Source organism: Cynoglossus semilaevis, chromosome 16 (genome assembly GCF_000523025.1).
Source record: "Cynoglossus semilaevis isolate Cse_v1.0 chromosome 16, Cse_v1.0, whole genome shotgun sequence".
In the NCBI taxonomy this organism is placed as follows: domain Eukaryota; kingdom Metazoa; phylum Chordata; class Actinopteri; order Pleuronectiformes; family Cynoglossidae; genus Cynoglossus; species Cynoglossus semilaevis.
This window is the reverse complement of record NC_024322.1, coordinates 2,853,239-2,878,423: the sequence shown is the minus strand read 5'-3', so window position 1 is coordinate 2,878,423 and position 25,185 is coordinate 2,853,239. Positions and strand designations below refer to the sequence as shown.

Below are 25,185 nucleotides of genomic sequence, written 5' to 3'. Positions count from 1 at the left end.
TGAGCAACGCTGCAGGCTCCAATGAACATTATTACGACTTTGAGCTCAACTTTGTTTCAGGAGAAAACAAAAGGAACACAAGAAATGCTTTCTTTAAATATATAAATATAAAATGAATTTAATAGAAAAATGAGCGCAGACAAATTTGAAAACAAGTTGTGAAATCAAGTGCTAAATGTGCTTTTGGCTGCTGGAGAGGTATTCTCTACTGGGGTACTCTCCACAGAGTTACTCTCTACAGAGTTACTCTGAGAGTTACACTCCAGCTGCTTAAAATGTCTGCGTCCTTTGCCTTTTTTCCCACGCTGGTTACGTTGCTTCATGATGGCCTGGATTTTCTTGACCCACTTTGGCCTGGGACCCTTCAACTGTGGCCTTTTGGGGCCAGCACTTGGTCTTAATGGGGTGCTTGCTGAAGCACGATGAGGAGATTCTATGATTTTTCGCGTGTTCATCCTAAGCAGAGGCGACTCGGCAACGCTGCTCTCCTGAGCTTCGACCTGCAGCTCTGGACTAGGAGTGCAAAGGGATGGTGAGCATGAGCCAAAAAGCGTGGTAAAAGTGGGGGTTGCCAGTGAGGTGTCCGGTGAGGAGCAGCCAGATGAAGAGTCTAAGGCTGGGACCTTGGTATCAGACCAGTTTTGGTTTGGCACCAAAATGCTGGTCCAGTCAAATATTTTAAGACTATCGTCCTCCATTTCTTTGTCGACTTGGATGTTGTCTGGCAGTTGGAATCCTTTGTGTTGCATTACTGACTACTTCTTCTCACACAGATATGTACCTTTAAATGGTTAATCAGTAGAGGTGCAGTTTTCTACCTTACATGACTGCTTATTTCTTTACTCAACACATCGTAATTGTGGCCAAGCTCACGAGTAAGCAGGACTGTCTTTTAGATTTAAACATCCATTATTCTTTGGAAAATATCATTGGTCATCCATCCTCTCCATTTTCTCCATCTTAGATTTTCCTCCTTTTTTTCTTTCTCCGCTGCTTCATAGCAGTTAGTCGCCTGTCCACAATAGCTTTTTTTTGGCCAGCTCCTTTTTATGGTTCTTCTTTCATGGGAAGAAAAGGGTCAAGTGTATACTTGTACAGAAAGGATAAAGGGAAATGCCAACGTTCCAACAAAGCCTTATTTCTTCTCATACAAAGATAAAAGCAAAGACCCTTAGGTGCACTGTACACCTTTGATATATGTGATTATTGATATTATAATGCCTTTAATCTAAAAGCGAAATAAACAATTTAGACTCACATTTTTGTCTGAATAAAGCAGAACATTGTATAATTTTTAGACATGTTTTTATTAAGTCGGTAGTTGTACATGTTTTGTTACAAGTTCAAAAATGTAATTAGTTCACATGGCAGGCTCACTCATGTCACCCTAACAAACCAACAGAAATGTATGTTCTTCATACTAAACTCTGTAGAGAACGTTTTCAGATTTTCTACCCAAACACAGAATTAGAAAGACCAACTATTTTTCTGTCTGTGTCAGGATAGTCCAATGTTCCATTTAGAGATCAGTGTGACCTTAGTGTGATCCTTAGTGTTTATGGAACATAAAAACCTGGATGTTTGGTCCAAAGCGAATGAGCAGTTTAGAAAGCGACAAAAAACCTGGATAGATGAAACTTAAGACTTAAATATCACAGCATGCAATTAGGAAGATTTGTCTTATTTTGATTATGGCTGAAATGAACATTTCCTCAATGTTTTCTCTGTGCCGGAGTCTGTGCCTCTAACGGTTCTTGTCACTGGGATTGTGCGCGGCACAGACAGTAGATATGGTACAAATACCAGTTAAAACTTCAGCATGGGGATTTGTGGTGTGTAATCTGTAAGAAGAGAAACCACCAGACCCTGAAAGAGAGCACAGTTGTTCTGATTCAGTACCCGTTTACACGATGACATATTCAGTACCACTGTAATACAAGTTTTCCATCTCACCATGATTGTCCACTTCCTATTCTCGGCCTCGGGGAAAACGAGGGAGCGAGGAGAGTAGAAGACCTCATCATCCACCTCCTCTGTTTTACGGGGCAGACAGTGCATAAATGTCCAGTCTGGGTTGGCTACACTTCCTGTCTGAAAAATAAAACCACTACAAATTAGACAATTTAGAGTTTCTGTTTTTATCATATCATTAAGCTAATATATGTAGAATTAGCTTAATTAATGAAGATTATCCAAAAATGTCAAAAGTTTGCCAATAAATATTTAGAAATCACTTAATGATTGTCAAAAGCCAGAAGTAGCTAAATGTTAGCTAAACAGTTATCAATAATATCATCCGTTATCAAATGTTAGCTAAACAGTTATCAATAATAACTACGTTGTAGACAAAGTTGTAAATTATGTCTAAAACAGCAACTATTCTATTTAATTTTGAAGAGTATCTATACTAAACAGAATATCCATATAGAATTTTCCGGTACCTGCATTGTAATCTGATAACCTTTAAAGTCTTGAAGCCTGCTCTTCTTCTCCTCTTCCTGACCCATGCTGACCCACGTGTCAGTGACCAGAACATTGCTGCTGTGTGCTGCCTCCATGGGGTCAGAGGTGAGAAGGAGCTCGGTACCATGCTGTGAAAAAAAAAAATCAAACATTCGTCGTCGACATTTGTCAATAGCAAAGACATCACAAAGAAGGAGAGATCGCTCACCTCCTTGGAGAGTCTCCGTGCCTCCTGGATCACACTCTTCTCTGGCTCGTAACCCTGTTGTTGAAGGTTTTAGATCTTATTTCAGTTAAATCTCATAATATATTTCACGGAATGCAAACCTTTGGTGTCGCAATCTTGAGATGAACTCCCAGTTTGGCAGCAGACATCATGAAGGAGTGAAGGACGTTGTTGCCATCTCCAATCCAGCTTAACGTTAATCCACTGAGTGACCCATAATGTTCCTGCAGGAGAGTTGTAGTAGTATGAACACAAAGAGACTGGCGATGTGTTATATACTATATAAAACTAAGGCCTGGGGGCCCGATGTGGCCCGTTCAGCTTTTTAATCCAGCCTGCCAAACTTTCCCATATTATATAATTTATTTACTATACTTCTGCCGTTTCCCTGCAATACCAACGTTTTCCCAATAGATGGCGCTAAAATGCTAAAACCATTTTAGCCTTTATGCATGATTTTTACATGCCATTTATCTTAGTTCATACAAACGCTCCCTCTACCTGCTCCTGACCCGAACCCCCTGTTCAATTTTACGACATCTGTGGCCCGTGAGTCACAAAGTTTGCCCACACCTGATATAGAGTGTACTTTCAAAGAAATGCTGTGAGATGCTCTTTTCGACCATCAGCAGGCATCCATCAACTGTCAATCAAACCAGCGTTACACATTTTTTTCTTCTAAATTGTCGTAATGTATTGCTTATCGATTTTCTATTGCCCCTGTTTTGATTGACTCCATCTATCTTGCATGGCTGTACCACAATTTCCTATAAGAAATAAATTGGAAGAATTCAATTACTTGTAACGTGAGATAGTCGGCCAGGATCTGTATGGGGTGGTAGAGGTCTGACAGACCGTTGATGATGGGGATGGAGGCGTCTTTATGCAGCTCCTCCAGTGTGGAGTGGCTGTACACTCGAGCCAGAACAACATCACAGAATCCAGACAGAACTCTGTGGACAAATGTAGTATTTATTACCTGACTACTGGAGCCATTTCCACATACTTTATTTATACGTGATGTCTCAACACAAGTCTGACCTGGCCGTGTCTCTGCTGCTCTCGTTCACTCCCAGGTGAATATCCTGAGAGGTGAGGAAACAGGGATGACCACCCAGCAGAGCAAACCCTGCAAAAATAAAACATGAAAAACCTTTAGCTCAACTACAAGAGAAGTCGTGGTTTTAAATAACACTCGTCCGCTGCAGTGTCGTGTGTGTGTGTGTGTTCAGAGAGCTCTGTTTTCACACTGCTTTGGTGCTTTTGTTACAGGATCACAGTAAAAGTGGCCTCTCAGCACTTCTTTTGTGCTACATTAACAATGGCTTTGTTGAAACTACACAGCTGATATCAGAGTAGAAAGTTAAAAGTTTAGTATGAAAAGAGATTTTCTCAGAACACAGACATCCTTACAAAAGAAATCCTCTTAGCCACTAAAGATGGAGCCTTTTAGTAGTGTTCTCATCTGCAGGGATGCTGCCTTCTGCCTGTGTTTTCTCATTCATACATTTGCCCTCTGTAGAATATATAGATGAGCCATATACAGTATACTGTTTTGTAAAGTAAATGTTTCACAGTTCTTCTGTAGATCCCCTAGGGTTCATGGATCCTCTTATCTAAACAGACCCGGAGCTTCCTATTGAATCTAGAGGCAAAAATAATGGATGGAGCAGTAGCATCACATTAGATAGAAAACATGCAATTGTTGTATTGCAGAAGTCTGTTACTATTCCAGTCTATGTTGGTCTAGTCTAGTCTTAATGTGGTGTTAACTGACATTTTGGCACACTGTTGTTGTAGCTGTACAGCCCTGCAGAACAGCCACATGTGCAGTATTTTTAGTCGGGCAGCTGTCAGTCATGTCAGTCCCTGCTGCGTGTCTTCTATTCTCTGGACGCAGTGTTAGTTGTTCTTGTAGGGGAAAGTATTGTATTTATAAGGACTAAACTGTACCAGTGTACTTAACTCAGGACTACGGCATTGTACATATAATCGGTAACACCACCTGCAGTGCAGGAAGAGGTGTTACAACTTCTTATTTACCCCTCTAATCTTGGCACTCAGATACAGCCCTGCATTGCATCAGCCGAAGTCAAAATAAGAGCACAGCCTTCCTGGCAGCCAGATCCTGGCAGTGGGAACACACACCCATCTGTCACATCCAAAAGATACACATGCCACGTTTCCCAGTCCTTTCATTCTCAGATATATTTGGGAGAAAAGCAGCTAAGCTCAAACACATCTCACACCTGTTTCTGTGGACATTCTTGTTCTGGTGCTCCTCTTCTCAAATATCATTGCAATGGACTTCCCTTGCAGAAGAGGAAGGTACTGAAATAGAAGGGCTTTTTAAATTTGACTTAAGAGACCTACACACACTATGTGAGCTGTAAAATAAAATATGATAACAGTGTAATGTTGTGTACCGTTTTCTCAGTCTTGATCCTGTGTTTGAGGTCTCCTGAGACCCACAACAGCCTCTTGATCTCTTCTGAATTAAAGTCCTTCAGTGTGAGGAAACTGCGACCCTTTAAATTCACGTCCCCAGAGCTGCGCAAAAACAAAAATAAATACATGCGTGCAATAATTAAAAACTCAAACGCAGTTAATACAAAGCCAACTTTCTCGCCTTATAGTTCGTGCAGAAAAGTTCTGTAGAGTTTTTAAACTCCTCAGAGTTCGAGTGCTTGCAGATAAAACCTTAGCAGACATCGCTGGTTGTCAGTCAAAATCCCGAAGCGTATAAATGGCGTTTGAGTCACTCTTTCATTAGAAATACGCAGTATTTCATGTTAATACAGTACTGCCAACAACATGCAGCAGAAATCAACAGCCAATCAACAGCAAGCCGCCAGTTTCATCAGCGCGTGACGAAGGCGTAGGCGGGGCCTAGAGCTAACACCGTAAACTTGAAATCTTTTTTCAGAAACATTAAAAAAAATATATTTTGCCAAAACTTGTACTTGAAGTCACTGTTAATGTATTTATTTATTTATTTAGATTTAAAAGGTAACATTTAAACGTTAGTTAAGTATTTAACTGGTATTTGTTTATTTACTTTGTGTTGGTTATAAATGTTGTTTTTTCATTTAGTTATAAAACTTACGTACTTACGTAAATATATATTATAGTGGACTTCTATCATTTACTTCCCCCTTTCAAAATGTCTAAAATCACTCATTTTTCTGGCTCTATGAACAATTTTATATAATCAAAAAATATTTTACATTTCCGAAATTGACTTTTTCATTAATAATTACAGGGCATTCCTACAAATTCAGGACATACTGTAGTCGTCATTCTTTAACGTCAGTAGGAAGCAGTGCTCCAATACAATGTGCCTGTGCTGTAATTGTATTTGCTGACCGCTTGGGGAAGCTCTATTACCGTGAACCAAATATTCAACGCAGCAATTTATTTATTTTGCTTTTTCCTAGCTTTCAGTAAACTTCTTATTAAAAGACCCCTCCAGTGTCTAATATACCCGGTTAAATAAAATACAAAATAAATAAAACCACTGAAGCCTTTTGTCAGCTTTTAGCTAACAGTTAATTACAATTATGACAATTTCAGTCATCTGCTTCCCCCTAGTGGAAGAATATTTCATTGTGCTGCCTGTCATTATTGCAAAGACATTTGAAGGTATTTATTTTCAGTCAATAAATCATAATTTAAGTGGAATTAAATGAGTTTCAAATGGTACAAATAGTGATCACTTACGACACAAAGTATTTGGGAAACTATTTTTGAGTCATAATAACACCTGGTCCTTAATAGACGATTTTAACCCACTCTTTTACCCATACTTGTTCCACAACTGAGAAACTCTGCCTCAAGGCATCAAACCCACATTCTTCTATCACAGACGCTTCAGAATAAATTTTCCAGAACCACCTCCTCTATGTCTAAATATGAGGACGTTTCCTTCTCCCCGCTGTCACCTAGGTCTATAAGTAAACATAAAATATTTCCTCAGAACAGTGTCAAGTTCTAAAAAGTCTTTACCATCAGGAAAGTTTGGTAAACTGCTCACTTTTTCACGCCGCAGTCCATAGATGATTTGAATGATTTTACATTATTATCATCGCTTGTTGTAATCAACAAGTTTAATCAAGTTATTTTGTGGCTTAAGTTTAAAAAAGCGAATATGGAATTTAATATGAAGTCAACAACAACAAACAACTGATGGTACTGGTAGAACAAGAAACTTGAATTTTCTCAACAAAATGTGGTATTGACGACTAAGAAACATGGACTACCAGTTAGAAATAAACATATTATTTAGGTCTATGCATAGGCAGAAGGAAATGTTTCTCCAGTTATGTAACCAACAGCCTTTTCCTGTGACCCCAATACCAACTACCCTTCATGTAAACCATGACTCAGACGGCTTCTTGGTGTATTCACAAATATCCTTTTGAGTTAGAATAAAATACAAACTACTCCATTCTCACATCTTTTCAGCTAATTGTTGTGCCTTGATACAGCTTATCCTGAAGGTCTTCAGAAAAATCAAATCCAAGTTTGTGCTCTGCTGCAATTTTCTGTTCTAACTTGTCTCATCTGGCAGAAGGATAAAGTGTTTAGAACTAAAAGGTCAATACTTATGGGAGTCAGATTTTCTCTCAGACGATATGAGTACAAACTGATTCTTTAAATCTAATCTCTGCTGTGGTTCGACTTAGCAAAGGCTGAGGAATGAAGTACTCCTCTCTGTAGTCGTCGCCTCTTCTTCTCTGTGGTCTTCATTATATTCACCCCAAGGCAGGAAGCAGCGATGTCCAAGTTTTCCAGGAAATATGCATAGCTCAGCATACATACTGTTTGTGTGTATTTGTGTGTGTGTGTGTGCTTTAGCCTCTCAAGAACGTCGCTCCAAAGACAGGAATGAGTAATTCTGCTAATACACAGATCAGTTCACACATACACACACACACACTCACACACACAGTATTGAAGAAGTTGGCAGAAACTTTTACCACATCTCATCAGTGTTTCCACTGCCAGCAGTGAAGCAAGCTGTGAAGTCTCCTGCGTCGTAATGTGTCATAGAGTAACATGTGGTGCAGAGTAACCCATTCATGTCCTGACTGGAGCTGTAGTAGTGACCCAAAATATGGGAAAAAGGAAGACAAACAGACAGATAGATAGATAAGATGGATAGATGAATATAATAATATGCCACCAACTTGGTGACAATTAGTTTCCCTTAGCTTCCCTTGTCAGCTACAGCTAGTTTTTGGGAGTGAGTTTGTGGCTTGTGCCATGAAGTGCTGAAGTACCACATGTCGTAGATTCATATTCATGTCCTGGCTGTTGAGGAAAGAATTATTAGAGACAGAAAGAAGGTGAGAAAATAGAATAAGCAAATGAACAAAATAGCTAGCTTAGGTATGGGCAAATTATGGCCCGGGGGCTGGATGTGGCTCGTTTGGCTTTTAAATCTGGCCCACCAAACCTGTCCAAATTATATTATTTATTTATATTATCATTATATTTCTGCCTTTTCCCTGCATTCCCCCATTAAATGGCGTAGAAAAGGCTAAAAGCATTTTAGCATGTTAGCCTTTATGCATGATTCTTACATGTCATTTATCTTCATGTCATTTTATCTTCGTCTATCTGCTCCTGACCCAAACCCCCCTTGTCAAATTTTAGGACCAAGTGTGGCAGTGGTGAGTCAGTTTCCACACCTGAGCTAGCTGGTTAACAGCTGAATGGAAAGTGACTCTGAATAGATAGTGCTGTTTCTGTATGTGCTCGGTGATGAATCCTTCATGTCCTTCATGCTTTTTAATCCAAGGTCAGCTCGGTCAGCTCGAACTGTTGGAAATGAATGAAGAAGTCTTTGTCTCACACACACATGGCAAACCACCACAGGCTATTTCCACAAGAGCAGCAGCTATAAAAAGCTCAAAATGGCCAGAAGAGTCAAATTGTCACACACTTGACAACTCCACAGATCTTCAGCATTCGGTACTGACTGTAAACACACATCAAAGTCTACAGAATGATGACGGTGGTCTTTTGGCTATCTAACTGCCTCTGTCTCCTGTGTGTGTTGTGTTGCTGAACAGGTATCACACAGTATTTATTTTATTTATTTATTTTATATTTTATTTTTTACTTTTTTGTTTTACCAAAGCTCTTTATTTTCAAGGTCGATGTTTCTGACATGCAGAGACGAGGCTCCTTTTAAGTGCTGAGCCTCGCCAAGAAGGACACAAGTCCTTTTTTCTTTGTATCTCTGTGTGTGTGGTCTGTAAAAGTCTGACGTGAGTGAAGAATATTCCAGCGAGATGCTAATAACGGCTCTAATTAGTTAGCTGTGATGCGAGAAAGGCTGCTGTGAGTGATGGAACAGCGTCTCCCTGACCCCTACGTTAACCACCATCTGTTTATCACAATGACTTTTTTTACTTTCTTCGTCATCACCATGGTTTTCTTCTCCCACCCACATCTGTGTGCGAGTGCGATGGCAGAACTGTTGATGACTGACTTGTGATTTGTGCCCACCATGAGCACATGTCCAATGAGATTCTTGGAGTTACCATAGAAATATTTTCTAAATACAGTGGTTGTGGAAAACCCAAAAGCCCAAATGTCTGAATTATGAGAATGAAATTAATAGGTTTTCGTACTTCAAAAAACACAGTTCTGAGTAATCTATTATTTAAGTTCAAGTACTGGCTCCTTTGATGTGTCAGTATCAGTGTCACTCTTCCTCCAGCTCAGGCTCTGAACATTACATTAAAATCTGCAGATAAGAAGTCAACTGATAAAAAGAGATCAAAGGATTTAAAGGCATTGTCAGATGTGATATACATTTTTTTTTAATTAAACTAATTTCAACTTAAAGATATCCCTGAAGGCGAGCTGTGCTTTAATTAAGCTGAACGGGAAACACCTGTGGAGTGCTGAGTCACCTCATTTCCTCACAAAGCCCTGAGAGAACAGGAGTAAAGTTATTAGCTGTGCCAGATTCCTACTGGGCACCAATCCTGCTGATCCAGAGCTGCTTAATTTACAGAGGAGAGGAAAGGAGGAGCTAAGTATAACAGGTGGAATCAAGGTTCTCAGACTGATCCTTATCAAGGAACAGTCACTGCCATGGAGGTCTTCAGTGAGGCAGTGACAAGATTCCATGTTTTCCAGACACGCGTCGACACAGCTATACTCACTCCGACCAAAGCAACAAGACAAGGGAAGCTGCTCACTCACAACACTTTGTTATCATCTTTGACCGAACATTTGAGTCATCCGAATCTACGAGTCCGTGACAACCCCAGAGAACACGCTCGAGTACGTGTTCTGTCAGAGAATATGGTTAAAGTTCAAGAAAATGAAAACCATGAGATGGGCCGTGATCAGTCAGCTTCAAAATACTGGAGACAAGGGCATTACAGAGGAAAAGACCTGTACTCTTCTCCACAAATGGAATGGGAAGACCCCAAAGAAAGGAAAGATGAAGAAAAGAAAAAGTCCAAGACCTCAAAAAAAGAGAAAAAAAAAAAAAAAAGACAAATCCTGACATGGACAAGAGGAAGGAGAGTGAGGATGGAGGAGAACAAAGTGATATGGAAGAGGACGAAGAAGAAGAGGAAGAAGATGACAAAGAAGAAGACGATGATGAAGAAGACGAAGAAGAAGGTAGTGACACAGAGAGTGAGACTGAGGAGGGGGAGAGTGAGGAAACATCCAGCTCCAGTGGTGAGGAAGAGAATGAGCTAAATGACACACATGATTCTGAGGAGGAAGAAGAGGAAGACAGCAGTGAGGAGTGTGATTCTGTGTCAGAAGAAGAGGAGGAGGAAGATGAGGAGGAGGAAGATGAGGAAGAGGCAGGAGCTGAATGTGAAGAGTCCGGCAAAGGAAAGCATGATGAAGAAGAGGATAGAAGTGAGATTAGTGAAGAGGAGGAAGAGGATGAAACTTTAACTGAAAGTATGAGTGAAGAGTCGGGGGAAGAGCAGGAGGGGAAGACCAAGGGGGAGGGTGAAGGTCGTACTGAAGTTAAAGGTGAGGAGAGAGACTCGGGAGATGAGGAGTATTGTGATGATGATGATGCACAGAACGAAGAGGAGAAAAATGAGGAAGATGAAGGACAAAAAGAGAAGGGGACAGATGAGGATGTAGCAAAGACTACAGAGAAAACTGAGACTCAGGAGGAACAAGGGGCTGAGGTAGAGGAAGAGGACGAAGATGAGCGTGAGAGTACAATACAAGTGGGAGAAACTGAACAAAGTGAACAAAGTGAAGAGGTCGAGACAGAAGTGAGAGAAGGAGAAAGACAACAGGAAGTTGTAGAACAGGAACCTCATGAAGACCAAGATGAAGAGCAGCAGGATAAAGTGGAGGATAAGGAAGAAGAAGAGGAGGAGAAAGTTAAAGATAAGAACAAAGAAGACAGCAATGGTGATAAGGGTGATGTGGATGATGATGAAGATGATAATGATGACAGCGATGATGATGATGATGATGATGTTGATAATGGCGACTACGATGGTGATGATGATGACTACAACGACGACAAAGATGATGGCGATGTTGATGATGAAGATGATGACAGTGAAGATGATGACAGTGAAGATGATGATGAAGATGATGACAGTGAAGATCATGATGAGGATGATGACAGTGATGATGACAGTAGTGAAGATGATGATGACACCGATGACAACAACGACAATGAAGATGACGATAGTGATGAAGATGACGATAGTGATGAAGATGACGATAGCGTTGATGATGACGATAGTGATAATGATGATGATGACGACGACACCACTGACAATGACGCAGATGAAGATGACGATAGTGATGATGACAGTGATGAAGGGCTCGTGGAAAATACCAGATCAACAAAAAGGATTAACAGGAGATTCCTCCAAAAAATGAGCAGCAGATAAAGAGAACTACAGGAGGTCAGCTGATCTGGAACGGCATCTGCACTGACGCTGAAGCTCCTTCAACCATCCAGGTCGTCTTATCTGGAAAAAACACAGTAGAATTGAACCCTCCTGTGAAACACTACGGTTTTGGCCGACACCTAGGGCTGGGATTTAAACTGACAATCCTATGATTACGTGTGCAGTCCTTTAACCACAGGGCTATGGGCTGCACGAATGATTGGAACTAGCTCTTTAAAATACAACTGAAATGTTGGGAAAAAAAGGAGCATTTTACAAAATAATTCAAGTTTTGGAATTTGTACCTACCCTGGCACTTTATTTTTTTTCTGGGGCTTGACTTTCCATATCGGGTTCTCTCTGCCAAAAACAAGTATTACCTAAAACCAATTGAAACCAAACTAACCTGGCGTGACTTCATTACCTTTGACTCTAGTCACAGCCTCGGTCCGATTGTTTAGAGCCAGGTGATTCCGAATGGTGTCATTATCAGACCTTAACAGTTGGCTGAACCCACATGCAATTATCGGTTCTATGCGTCTTTGTTCTAGGCCTCCCCCCTTTCCTGTTTCCTGTCAGAGCAGCAACGCTCCAACAAGTTCAAGCACAGACTGACCAACAGTGCACATACTCTCTCTCTCACACACACAGAATAGAATTAAACTGTGATTATTCTTTTAACAGCGCTGCTGCAGTTAGCCTCAGGAAACAGCTTGTATGAACCAGTACTGTTATTAATCACTGTTATGTACAGAATGGCTGTTATATAAACACCATGTTGTTTGTAAATGAATATAAACATGTTCTATTTACTGAATGGATCCTCCCAGTTCTTCTGTGAGGACTCGGACGTGACACGGTTATGTAGTCCAATTATCAAAGTATCAGTATTTGTATTTGAAATGGATTTTGACAATGTTTTTGGCTAACCACTAGCTACAATATGTTTGTGATATTTTGTTTGTATATTCTGCTTATCTTTTGGAACCCGTCGACTTAGATTAACTTACTTTTAGTGTTAGTATTTTTGAGCTTTTTTGTTTTTCCATTAGCTTTTAGTTGTTTTTATAATTTTAGACTGAAAGAAAAATATGATGTTAAAATGTTAACAATGTTACGTTAAAAAAAGACATCAAATACGGAATTACCTATCGACTAACCGATCGCAAAAAAACGATTAAATTAATAGTCAGCCGAACCCTGGGCTTTCATGTCCCAGGAGCAGGACTGAGGGCTGACCGGCCTGAATCCTCCCTTGTTTGTGGAGCAGGAGGCGGGTCTTTGCAGAGCCGGAATGCACTGCTGGAGCTTTTTTCTCCTCCTGAAGTTCTTCTTCACATGTTCTCCAGCAGCCTCAGTCCTGCTCCTCTCTGGATTATTATGGACATGTGGCTGCAGCTGCTGGTGCTCCTGAGCCTCCATGTCCTCCTCTGCTCCGGGTATGAAGGTAAACTGAAATCATCATTTCTCTGTTGAGTCAACTTTTCTGACTTTGTGACCTGGACCTGATCAGATGACCAGCTCTGTCCCGGAATCGAGGCTGTGTGTGTGTGTGTGTGTGTGAACTGCTGTGGTCAGTGCCGTTAAAAATCTCATTTTGAAACTCGTAGTGGAGTTTTTGACGAGTTTTTCTCTGACCGTTACTGATGACTGCGTTTTTCTCCGTTGGTGAGCTGCGGTTGTGTTTACGTGGAGGGGGTGAGTGCGGGGGGAGTGCAGTGTGCATGTGGGGGACATTTCTGCGCACAGTTTCAGCCTGACTGCGGCTGTTTTAATGAGAAGGTTGCAGCCGTGCGGCGCTGTGCGCCAACATTAACCCTTAGCCTGTGAACTCATCTGGCCTACTTTATGATCCTCGACAACAACCTCTCAGAATTAAATCTAAAATCTCTTTTTACTGTGCGTCACGTCATCTCGACGCTGCTGCCTCTGGTTTATTTACTGTACTCCATACTGCTGAGTAAACACACAGAGACCCCCCCGGCCCCCTCACATACGTAGTTTTTCCTGGACCCAGCCATGACCTTCATTCATAATACAAATCTGGCAAATATACTCCCCCTTAACCATTACTACAGTAGATGAGAGTATCTTGAGTGTGTTTTATTTATTTTTTAAACTACATTGCCAATCACATGAGTCCAATATCCAACCAAGTATATGTGGTTGGTCTACTGACATGTTGGAATTAAAAAACAAATATGAACCTGTGTAATATTCGAATAGCTTGGTTTTGAATGCAAAATTACAAGGTGTATTTTTTACAGTATATATGGTAGAGGGTACCTGTCCAGTCTCCTGGTCACTATGGGGGTCCGTGGCTTGAAAACCATTCAGGTACCACCTGGTACCGATTATTATTAGGTAAAGACTTTGTTCTATTATATAATGATAATATTAACAAAATAATTGCAGCATATCAGTCAGCATACACATGTACATGAAGCCAAAAATTGTTCCACTAAATTATACATTATCTTTCTCCTTTACATCTTGTTATTGCAGGTTTATGAGCAGTGTAAAAATGTAAAAATTGCACCACATTTGGTGTGAACACACCTATACTATTTACTAGAGATTTAATCAAACATATCCCGTGGATCATCCTTTAATTTAGGGTTCAATTTATTTTTGTTTTCCAGACTGATTGTCATGTCAAAATACTAAAGGACTCTACTACAAGTAGGTGTACATGTAATCATTAAGCAGATGAATGTGTGGCAGAACTGTGGTAGTAGACAGAGCAGAGTCTGACTCCTGCAGCTGACGACTGTAATGAACACAAGGCTGGAGTTTAGATGGAGGTTTGTGTGCATGTGTGTGTGTGTGAGTTTGTGGTTGTGTGTTGGTATGAGAGTGGCTCACCACTCTTGTATGTGATCATACAGGCTGTAACATGAACACTAGCTGCTGAACAGATTTACACCGACAGACTAAAAGCTGCTTTGAGTGCTCACAGACAGAACTCCACTTTGTACTGAGTGTGTGTGTGTGTGTGTGTTTACACGGAGTTTATTTTACCGGTGTGTATTTGTATTAGGTTGAAGGGTCAAAGGGCACACCTATGAACTGTACCTAAGATCAGGACGTGAGCTTTCAATGTTCTTTGTTTCAGAGGCATTTATGGAATAATTCATGGGTAATTTAATCAAAAAGGTTTATCAATCTTTGGGGTAACTTTGTAATTGCTGGGATATATATATTTTAGATTAAATTAAATCAATAAGTTGTCTGTTGCAATTATGGCAGGTGCGTCAAAAATATGGTTTATGGGCCAAAGGTGACGCACTAGGGGGTTCAGTACGGCTTGATGAATTGTGAAAAAAATGCACAAACACTTTATGTCAGAAATGTTATGATAGATAGATAGATAGATAGATAGATAGATAGATAGATAGATAGATAGATAATTAGATCAGGTACCCATCCCGTCTGGAAAGAGGGCGCTCCTCGTTGACCGCTGGCTGTGTACAGTAACTGCGCGAAAATCAATTGACTGAATACGAGTTAGTGTCTTTCAGCTGATATGTGATTGGAGCAGATGTAGTGGACATGAGGAGCAGGTCTTATTGACAGTCAATATGATCTAGGAAGCAGCAGCAGAATCATTAGTGCTATAAAAGAAAATGTAATAACTATAATCAATGTGAGTGGAACGAGCTCTCTGATGCTGTGTTAGCCTTCAGCTATACTTTAACCCAGCCGGTGAACTTCCACATAATGACATGCTGTATCAAAGGCCTGCAGAGGAAAGCTAATTGGAATATCATCCCCTGTGATTTAAAACCTTATCACCCCCTGATGTTTAACGCCGCCTGTACTTTAACATAACTTCCCTCCATAAACTAATTTGAAGGAGGAATAATTGAACGGGAGGGTAACGCTGGCCTCAGATCAGTCCTTATTAGTCGACAGATTTATTAGTACGTTGGGGCTCAGATCTCTGATTCTCTTTTGAATAAGAAATGATTTCACAATCAAAGAAAAAAACGAACACTTGGGAATGCTACGCAACTCCAATCTCTTTTCATGTGCCCAATACAACAGTATTAGTCAGACAAAACAAGAACACTAGAGGCTTTTGCAGACTGAGTGACAGATGGGTTCTAGGTTCTAGTGTTATTATTACTTCTTACACTATTTGGATTTCAAAAATAAAATATAATGCCAGGAATGATCCATCTTTGTTTAATAGATTTACCAATGACAATGACTGGTTTTCCTAAAGTGTCACCCGAGACAATAAAATCACAGATTACAGACAATCCACTTCATTTGTATTCATTGTTTTATATGGTCTTTAAATGAGCGAACAATACCCGACAATATAAAAGAGGAAGCAAACAATAAAAGAGAATCTAATGAATACAAACAGTGTTCATTACAGCAATAATGAAAACAGCAATCAAAAACCACAGCAACTTAATAACAATCAAGAAACAGAGCAAAAGAAGTAGAAAAAGGAGGGAAAGTTTACTGCTTCCCGTCCCAGGGAAATTCACGGATAGAAACTAGTGCAGAAATGTTTTTAAAAAACAATTCCATGAACTTATTTTTACTTTTCTTCCCTGCTAATAAAAACAGTATGAGGGTGTACTGCACATGAGGGCTTGCCTTTAGTGATCTTTTATGTATTGCTCATGTATTTGAACTCGCTCAAGCGTCTTTTCTGTTTTAATTTTTTATAAATGTTATAAATGTTTCTATTTTTAATGTTTCTGTTTTTGGATGTAGTGGAGGTTTTTGTCCACCCATAACGAAGACAATATTTATGAAAGCTTCTTTGCACTCTTCTTTTATGGAATATCCAGTTAGTTTTAATTGGTGAAAAACAAACACATTTTCCTTTCCTTTGAATATTTTTAGAATATACATCAGATAAAGGAGCTTCTGTTTCATCCAAATGTAATGGTTGTTTTCTTGGTCAAAAAATGTAATAATGTAATAAAAATGTAGGAAGCCCTTATTTTTATTTCATGTCTACTTAAAGACAAACACAAACACACACACACACACCTGTGATCAGTTTTCTATACCTTTCGCTCCCCCACTCCCACCCCTCATTTAGAAGCAGACATTGAAGTTTTCCCATTAGGCTTCGAGATCTGACTCACTCACTGTGTGGGTTTGCTCTGACTGTGTGATCCGACTGTCAAAACCTCACAGTTTTTGTGTGCGTGTGTGTGTATATATGAGATGTCCTTTTGGGTCCAGACAGTTTTTATTAGACTGACAGAAAAGTCATAACCAGAAATGAGGAGCAGAAAAGCAAATGTGTCCACAGTATCAGGTTCATCAATCAACACGTGAAAGCTGCTCTGTGGGTTCTGAAGAGCAGACACATTCACTCTGAGGTTCCTTACATCCCAGGGCCAAGGTTGAACCCCAGCACCCAGCCTCAGCTTTAACCACCTTCTCACCCTCTCCTCTTTATTTTTATTGCATCCTGACCTGCTCCTGCCTTCGTATGCCTTCTCCCACTTCACCAAAAATAATCCTCTGCTCTGAGCTCATCACGATTCCCCTCACATCTCTCTCTCACCAGTGCCACTCACTCTTCCATGTCCCCCAGCAGCTCTGCAGCCACCAATGAGAAACACTGCGCTTCTTCTCTACTGCTGCGGTTCACAGTCTGGAGACAGATTGCCTTGTTTTACCAAGTAGATTGATAGTGGAATTGTGTCTGTCTGTCTGGGTAAGTATCATTGAAGTCATTTGCAAATGTCATTTCAAGAAAAGTTGGTGCCGTAAAAGCAATCTTTGTAGATTGCTAATACATCTGAATCGTTTATTTGAAAGATATTCAACACACAGTCTGACCCCAAGGCCCCACAGATGGACAGGTTCTTCAGTGTCTACAGGTTTATGACTGGGTAGAAAGGAACTTTTTCTAAGGTTTAAAGTCCTGTTAAGTACACTGACCAAATGTGCTGAAATCATAGAGACCTTTTTCTTTTGAAAACCACTGCCAACAGTAGAGTGGCCGGCCCCTGTGTTGCTCCGCCTGGTGAATAAAGGTAAAGTAAACATGGCACCAACCTTTCTAGAAATGAGGTTTGGACTTTCATTTCTACCACACACTTTGGGGTCAGAGAGTTGAACAGAGTTTTTATCTGTCTGATTACTGACATCACTGACCCCCCCCCCTACTGGAGTCTGGTTCAAATGAAAAGTTAAGCAATGCTTCTTAAGACTGATCCTGGTGCTGTTTTTGCCTCATACTCTCCGAGGTCAGTCGAGGACAGTGCTTTCAAACATTGCTTAACATCTTGGATGGAATTCTCTCAGTTATTTTAGCTGCTTTTTTCTCTTTCTTTCTATCTTCTCTCTCTGTTTCTCACCTCCAGGGTCAGGACAGTACACCCACGGAGATGATGAGGACTGGTATTCTCGTCAGTATACAGGTGAGGTATTTTATCAGAGGGATTGTTTATTTAAGGCACTACTCTTTGAGGATCAAGAGTCATTACGAGAGTCGGCTCTCGTTGTGAGAGGCTTCAGGGAAATGAAGTGGACTTGGGTAAAGTCCTCCAAAATTAATTGCGTTGCTCAACCACGGCCTTTATCTTCATCTCCATCTCCGTGACCTGCATTCTAAAATCAAGACAAAAAATGAATAATGCATTCAGTCTCTAAATCTGTTAAAGCTACATAAACACATGTACAACTTCTATCACGCTAATACTATTTGGTACAATGGTTATTATCAGGATGTCCGATATTAACTCTTTGCCGATATCTGATATACCGATATTTTCCAAACACTTAATTTCTGATTCCGATATCAACCAATACCGATATAGGCCTGGTAATATTAATTTGTTTATCTGTAGAAACCACTGTATTGTGTTGCTGCTACCATCATTCTGCATACAATTCCCTGATTATTAAAATAGATCAATAAAATGCGCTGCAATGCTGCCATCTAGTGACTTTCACTTTAATATGTAGCCGTTTAACCCCACAACTATTTTTAGGGTACTTATCATTTGGCGAAACCCAGACATTGCGTTATCATTATCGGAGGAAAAACCGATAATGACCCTACAGATATTACATAATTATGCTAATATCGGGCCGATATTATTATATTAAAATTCATTGTTCTGTAAGATGTATTGAAATCAAGTCTGTGACCAGTGTGATCGACAGTCACTCTTTCTCAAAACATAGTTTTTTTAGTACTACATTTATGGTAATTACAGAGGGGGCCTTGATTTATGACCTTCGTGACCTTGGGCATTTCATGGTTACGTTTCCATCGCCCATAAATTTGTTAAGAAAGCATACGCTGTTAAAACTTGCCAACTAGTTTGAATGGGAACTAGCGGGCGAGAGTATGTCAACGACAGCTTTGTTTACATTCTCCAGATGTACAACATATATTGGATTGTGCTACATTCACTTTCTTTCGTGTTTGTGTTGGGTTTTTTTGGTTATGGTATGGGTATCCATTAAGTCAAGCATAAACCTACAGTATTTAATCCTTCTGTTTTGATAGAGTAATATACAGGTTACAATGATTTCAGGCAGACTCCATGGACCATGATGCTTTGGGAGTCCACTAAACTGATAAAAAAAGAAGACAGTCACTATTTTAGTATCCATGTCACCTAGAAAGTAGTCTTTGGGGTAAACCATTTTTTCCCCTGTTCTGTCTACCCTGGAGTAAAAATGTCTTTCATAAGAATAAAATGTTTAAAAGCAGTTAGAAAGAAAAGAAATTCACTGAGTCTGAGGTTTAAAATTAGAAATGGATTTTTTTTCAATGTTTCCTTAAAAGCAGTAATTTAACGGCAGTCCACTCAGCCAGTTTCTGTACACCGACGCAGATACGTCATAGTAGCTTCGGTCTACAGACTCAGGGTCACTCAGACATGGAACATTACAGTCCAGGCCAAACCAACCTTTCTGCCTGTGTAGAGGCTGAGATGTAGTTTTATTTTCTCTCTCACTCAGTGGCTGTGGAGCCACTTTTCACACAGACACACACACACACACACACACATGCACAAGGGAGCTGTGGTGGAGGCTGGTTTGCTGTGTAATGAAACTCCTATTTTCAGTCCAAATAGAAATTGGCCTAATCTGATGCGTACATTTACGAGCATGAGTGGGTCCACAACGCCGACTGTTAGTCCTGACTGAGCCACAGGGAGCACAAAGGGTGACTTTTTCTCATTTTCATGATTTGGAGAAGAAACGCTATTTGGCAACTCAAGCCTTGCATCAGATGAGGGAATTGTTATGCAAGTATTGTAGGGACGGCAGCAGAGAAATGCTGAAAAACATTTTGGATTTTTTAGTGAGATTTAATGGTTGGCCACATTCTTTTAGAATTTTGGTGGTCGGATTTTTATAGTTTGAAACCCCTCTACCCACCCCCTGTTTATTGGTGTAGGTTAAGAGACAACATCTTGGAGGGGTGAAAGCAGCTGTAGGCTTGGTGGTTAAGGAGGAAAACTTGGGTCCGGAAGGTTTCTGGTTCGAGTCCACAAGCTGCCAAGTTACCAGGTGCTCCTAGCAAGGCACTGTTCCCACACACTCCGCAGGTGCTTTAAGCTGCCCCACTGTTCACTTTGGTGATGGGTTAAAAGTTTCATAGTGAGCAGTGGTGTGCTGTGTTACAATGACAAATAATTCACTTTCAGTTGTATATCAAGTGACATTGGCTCTTTATTTATCCCCACATTTAACTGAGACAATCCCTACAGTTTCAAACTCTCAGACTGAAGGGTAGACCTCAGACATGGTAATGAAAAAAATCCATCCATTGTATCTGTCTGTAATCAGATGATGGATGGCTTTTATTGGCTTCACAGTCTCAGAAACTCTCTGACAGCAGCTCCCAGTCTGGAGGTAAGAGCTTAAATACTGATCCCTTTATCTTCTTCTCACGTCTGAGGGCTCACCACAGGAACAGGCTTTTTGTTACAGCAGATAAAAGGTCAGCGTGCCTGTCTTGCCTCACTTTTAGGGACGCCGTGGTGCGCGCCCATTAAGGTGAAACATGGCCATGTGACTTGCCGCACGCCCAGAGGAGAGCAATACAGGAACGTGATGGGAACACGCTGTAAAATCCGCTGCAAGCAGGGATATGAGATCCAGAGTGAGGAGGTGGTGTGTATGGCCAGCAAACACTGGTCGTCTAACTACGCCTGCAGAGGTGAGAGCCAGAACCTAGTGGACAATTGATGGGACTGTCCTCTAATTAATCCAAGTGCACTCGTCCTGAATATGACATGAACTATTTTAGATTTATCTGCTGCACAGATGCTTTGACTCTAGAATCTAACCTATTCAACCTCCACCTCTGGCAGAGATCCGCTGCCCAAAGCTGAACATGCCTGCTAACGGGGGCTACAAGTGTTCAGACGGCTCTTACTTCAACTCCCGCTGTGAGTTTTTCTGCTCCCCCGGATTCAGTCTGAAGGGCCAGAAGACAACGACCTGTCAGCACAACAAGAGGTGGAGTGTGGAGGTTCCTACATGTGTCGGTAAGACCACGAAGGGCCTGGAAAAATGTCTGCATGTTGTTGTCTTTGAAAAGTCCATTGATTCACACAGATATAAATGCGCTCCTTCAAGTGTTTTGCAAAGTTCCTGATCTAATCTTTATTTAAATGAAGGAAGATGAGAGCACGACTTTTCTTCTCCATCCTATAAAAAAAAAAACATGTTTTATTTATGCTTTAAATGTTTTACAGTTCATCTTCTGACTCATAGCTGAGCAACTAGACCGCCTGTGTTGTATAAATGCCAGCTGAATGGTGTTACAACCTTGGTAAACTTTTGACAATCAGAGGAAGTTCACGCACTCCTTCAGATCTCAGTGCAGCGCAGTAGCAGTTTGTTTCTTTGAAAACTTGACTTCCTGCACAGTAATGGCACAGATCTGTTTAATACTTGAAATGTTTCACATCATCTTGTTTCTCAGACCATTTAAATCGTTCTCTTCCTACAATCCCGACTGTTTTTTATACTTTTTTTCCCCACTGCGGCTTTAAGCTTTGTTCAAATACCTGTCATTTTCCCTCGTGCAGATATGGAGCCACCTAAAATGAAATGTCCTACTGTAAAAGACAAATGGGCAGAGCCAGGAAAACTGACAGCCAGGGTGACCTGGGACACACCAGAGGGAGTGGACTCTGCAGACGGAATCCTCACAGAGTCAGTTTTGTCTTCTTAAAGTGCTTTTTTTAAAGGCTTTGTGATTCCACCCTGAAACGGGGAAAGATCACTGTGGAAGATTAAAAGTGAGCCTGTCTTTTGCAGCGTTACCTTGAAAGGGAAACCTTCAAAGTCAGACTTTCCGGAGGGGCTTCATAAATTGTCCTACACTGTGTTTGACCGAGCGGGGAACAAAGCAACCTGTCGCTTCACTGTCAGAGTGAGAGGTGAGCCTCTGAAAGCAGAATTAGACTTTAATCTAAAGGCTTTTTATTGACAAGACAAGACATTTACACTGAACACCTCCATGTGTTTCATGGTTAATAATAATAAATTCTATCAACTGAATCTTAGTCTACGGCAGAGGAGCCCATGCAGGGCTGCAAAGAAGAAATATATTATTTGCATATTTATTTATTTTGTTATAAGCTTCAAAATGATATTTTTCACAGACCAAATATTGTTGGTGAAACATATTTACAGAATAAAAAGGTTGGAAACCTCTGTCCGAGTAAGCTACTGCAAAGGTTAGAGAAAAAAACCCCAACAAAAACTAAAATCATTTATTTTTTGAGGTCGCTCTGCTGAAAACACTGCAGTATCTACTTTAATGCCAACAGTCCGCAGTACTTTCACACTCTCTGCCTCACATCTGTCCTGTCCCTGTCAGTGCGACGGTGCAGCCCACTCTTCCCACCAGACAATGGGTACATGAAGTGCGACAGCGACGGAGACAACTACGGCGCCACCTGTAATTTTAAGTGCATCGGTGGATACGAGCTGCAGGGCAGCGCTGCCAGAGTGTGTCAGTACGGACTCACCTGGTCCGGCACAGATACCACCTGTACAGGTAGGTTCTCTTCACAGACCAACGCACTGACACAGTTTTGTTTCGGTTTTTAGTTTATTTTTTTTTTCAGTAGTTTTTATTAGTGGGGCTTTTCTGAGATTATTACTAACTGATGACTGACATTTTGTCCCTAATGTTTTCGTCCCAAAACCCTTGTTAATCATTCTACAGCTCACTCGCCTACTCTTCACGGCTTCTTTCATAAAGAAAATGCCAAAATTAAAACATTATGAATATCTCATTCCTTAAAGATTGCTCGTCTTGTTTTTTCTCCAAATAATTAATTATCAGAGAAAAACTCTTGGAAAATGATCAGGAAACACACAAATTAAGGAGCAGATGGTGGAGAAGATGCTAGCTCTGCTTCCTCAGAATAACAAGGTCACACAGAGTGGTAAAAAGAAAGGAGTTCACCGTCTGTTAAAGTATGGATTTACATATTTTTTCATTAACTTCTCTCGTAGTCCAAGAACATTCAGACAGCCTAGTAAATGACACACCTGGACACATATAGCGATGATGTGGCTAAATACAGCCTTTGTCAACAGTCAAACATTTAAATAATGTCTATGTTTACACATTGACCACAAGTTGAATGAACTGACACTGTCATTCTGACACTGATAATTGTCAGAATTGTTGATATGGTTATATTTAGAGATGAATTCTGTGTCGTCGTGCTGGCTAAGCTAATCATGCTAAACCCATTGACACAGAAACGCCTAGCGTAACTGTTAATTTTCAGTGGTATAATGTGCTGGTGATGTGACGCACTGTGAGCTGATCGCCTCATTGTACATTCGTTGTCATCACAGCCATGAATATTAATGTGGGAGTGAGGACGGCCGCGGCGTTGCTGGACCAGTTCTATGAAAAGAGACGCCTGCTCATCATCTCAGCTCCCACAGCGGCCAATCATAATTATCGCTTCCAGATGACCAATCTACAGGTCAGATGATGTTTTCTTTGTTGAATTGTCTGTATATTTTCATACACCAAAGAAGGAATTTAATATGAAGAGCTTTGGGAACCTGGGAAATATGTTAAAGTTAAATTTCCAGGAAAAGTTATTTTTTAGTTAAGGATGCAATGCTGCTGAAAAGCTCTAAAAATGTCATAAAAGCATGATCCAAAAAGCTAGAAATTAGCCAGAAATAATTAGGAATAATTAAGCTTCAAAGAACACTAAGAGCAACTAATTAAGACGTGAACAGATCAGTTGGTGCGATGTGTTCGGTAGAAACTCTGGCTGCCAGGGAGTTGGTAATAAAGTTGTGTTTGTGTTTGATTTTTTAAAAATGTTCTTCTCTTTGCTGAGAACAGCCGGCTCAGTGTGGACTGGACCTGAGACATGTCACAGTCATTGAGTTAGTGGGAACTTATCCTGCACAGATCGGACGGATTCGACACAGGCTGCTGACCCCGGCGCTGGCCCTGCAGATCAGGTATGAATACATGAGCACACACAGGTGGACACTAATGGATAAGGACACATACAGGATATATATTTTACTTTTTAAAGGTTTTTCTGGTGCTCATTAAGAAAGTAAGACAAACCCTTCCTGTATTGGCTGCTGGGTAGAGTTAATCACAGTGATCACCCTCACCTGTGTCTCTGTCGTTAGTCTCACTGGTGTCACCTGGTGCCCTGGGTATATATACACCTTTCTCCCTCACTCTGTCTTTGTGGGATCATGTGTTGTTAGCTGTTTGTGTCCATGTGTTGGAGAAGAGCATGTATTGTAGAGCTGCATGTTGTGGACAAGACTGTTGTAAATAAACCTGCTGCAACAGAAGAGAGTCTTCCTCGGGCTGCATTTGGGTCCTGCCTGCCTCATACCCTGCCAGTCCGTAACACTGTCTTTAGGCAACATGACCTTAAGCAGTGGTCCCCAACCCCCGGGCTGCAGACCGGCACTGGTCCGTGGGTCGATTGGTACAGAAAGAATGCACAACTTACATTATTTCTATTTTATTTATTAACTGATGCTGCACGATACAGTATTTTGAAAAATTAACCGGATTCTCTCCGCCGCATCTGTCTATGACTCACACTTGATGCATGTCAAGATGCCTCGGTCACATGTCTTACCTACCTTCTTTAAAGGTCTGCTCCGGCCGGTAACACCTAATACATTACTGCTAAATCAAGACCCCCAAGCTAGCAAAATGAACTGAAAACAAACATTTGGAAAGTGGAAAGCGCAGGGTAAAAAAGCCAATGAGGAGACAGAAAAAGAGTGTACGTCTTCAAAGAAATAGAAAGCTGCATTTGACAGCCAATTCCAGCTTGAAATATGGATTGATTGCGACAGGTTGTTTCCACGCACCAAGCGCTGCATAATACGTGGCGAGCGGATGAGGCGGTGAAGCCTTCAAAACTGCTTCACCACTTGGAGACCAAGCGTTCTGCATCAAAAGACAATCGCGATGTTGCGAGGACACTCGTACTAATAAAATGCATACACAGTGGCTTAACATTTAGTATTATATTATACCAGTTTTTATGCTGGTCGTATGATTTTATTTCATTGTATTTATCTGCCACCGCTCCTTGAAAACAATTC

At 40.7% G+C, this 25,185-nt stretch overlaps 2 protein-coding genes across 3 annotated transcripts in view; one reads left to right on the top strand and one right to left on the bottom strand.

The window, feature by feature from the left end:
* The window catches only part of srpx (sushi-repeat containing protein X-linked), a 39,833-nt gene that overhangs the window by 13,536 nt on the left and 1,112 nt on the right, over nucleotides 1-25,185 (top strand). Inside the window, exons 1-9 of one of the 2 annotated variants that reach the window (XM_008328025.3) lie at nucleotides 12,888-13,045; nucleotides 17,946-18,002; nucleotides 20,576-20,764; nucleotides 20,919-21,095; nucleotides 21,642-21,768; nucleotides 21,874-21,995; nucleotides 22,439-22,618; nucleotides 23,434-23,567; nucleotides 23,942-24,063. In XM_008328025.3, the coding sequence (XP_008326247.1) occupies nucleotides 12,937-13,045; nucleotides 17,946-18,002; nucleotides 20,576-20,764; nucleotides 20,919-21,095; nucleotides 21,642-21,768; nucleotides 21,874-21,995; nucleotides 22,439-22,618; nucleotides 23,434-23,567; nucleotides 23,942-24,063 (1,217 nt within the window). In that variant the 5' untranslated portion in view covers nucleotides 12,888-12,936. Of the gene's footprint in view, nucleotides 1-12,887; nucleotides 13,046-17,945; nucleotides 18,003-20,575; nucleotides 20,765-20,918; nucleotides 21,096-21,641; nucleotides 21,769-21,873; nucleotides 21,996-22,438; nucleotides 22,619-23,433; nucleotides 23,568-23,941; nucleotides 24,064-25,185 lie in introns of those variants that run through there. The other variant, XM_017039730.2, reaches the window with a different exon arrangement.
* otc (ornithine transcarbamylase) lies at nucleotides 1,289-5,526 on the bottom strand. Its single transcript, XM_008328028.3, has 10 exons — nucleotides 5,319-5,526; nucleotides 5,116-5,239; nucleotides 4,939-5,020; nucleotides 3,731-3,818; nucleotides 3,489-3,642; nucleotides 2,791-2,913; nucleotides 2,672-2,725; nucleotides 2,442-2,591; nucleotides 1,954-2,091; nucleotides 1,289-1,866 (listed from the first exon to the last, which is right to left on the bottom strand). The coding sequence occupies exons 1-10, from the start codon at nucleotides 5,399-5,401 to the stop codon at nucleotides 1,807-1,809; spliced, it is 1,056 nt and encodes a 351-aa protein (XP_008326250.1). The 5' UTR covers nucleotides 5,402-5,526; the 3' UTR covers nucleotides 1,289-1,806.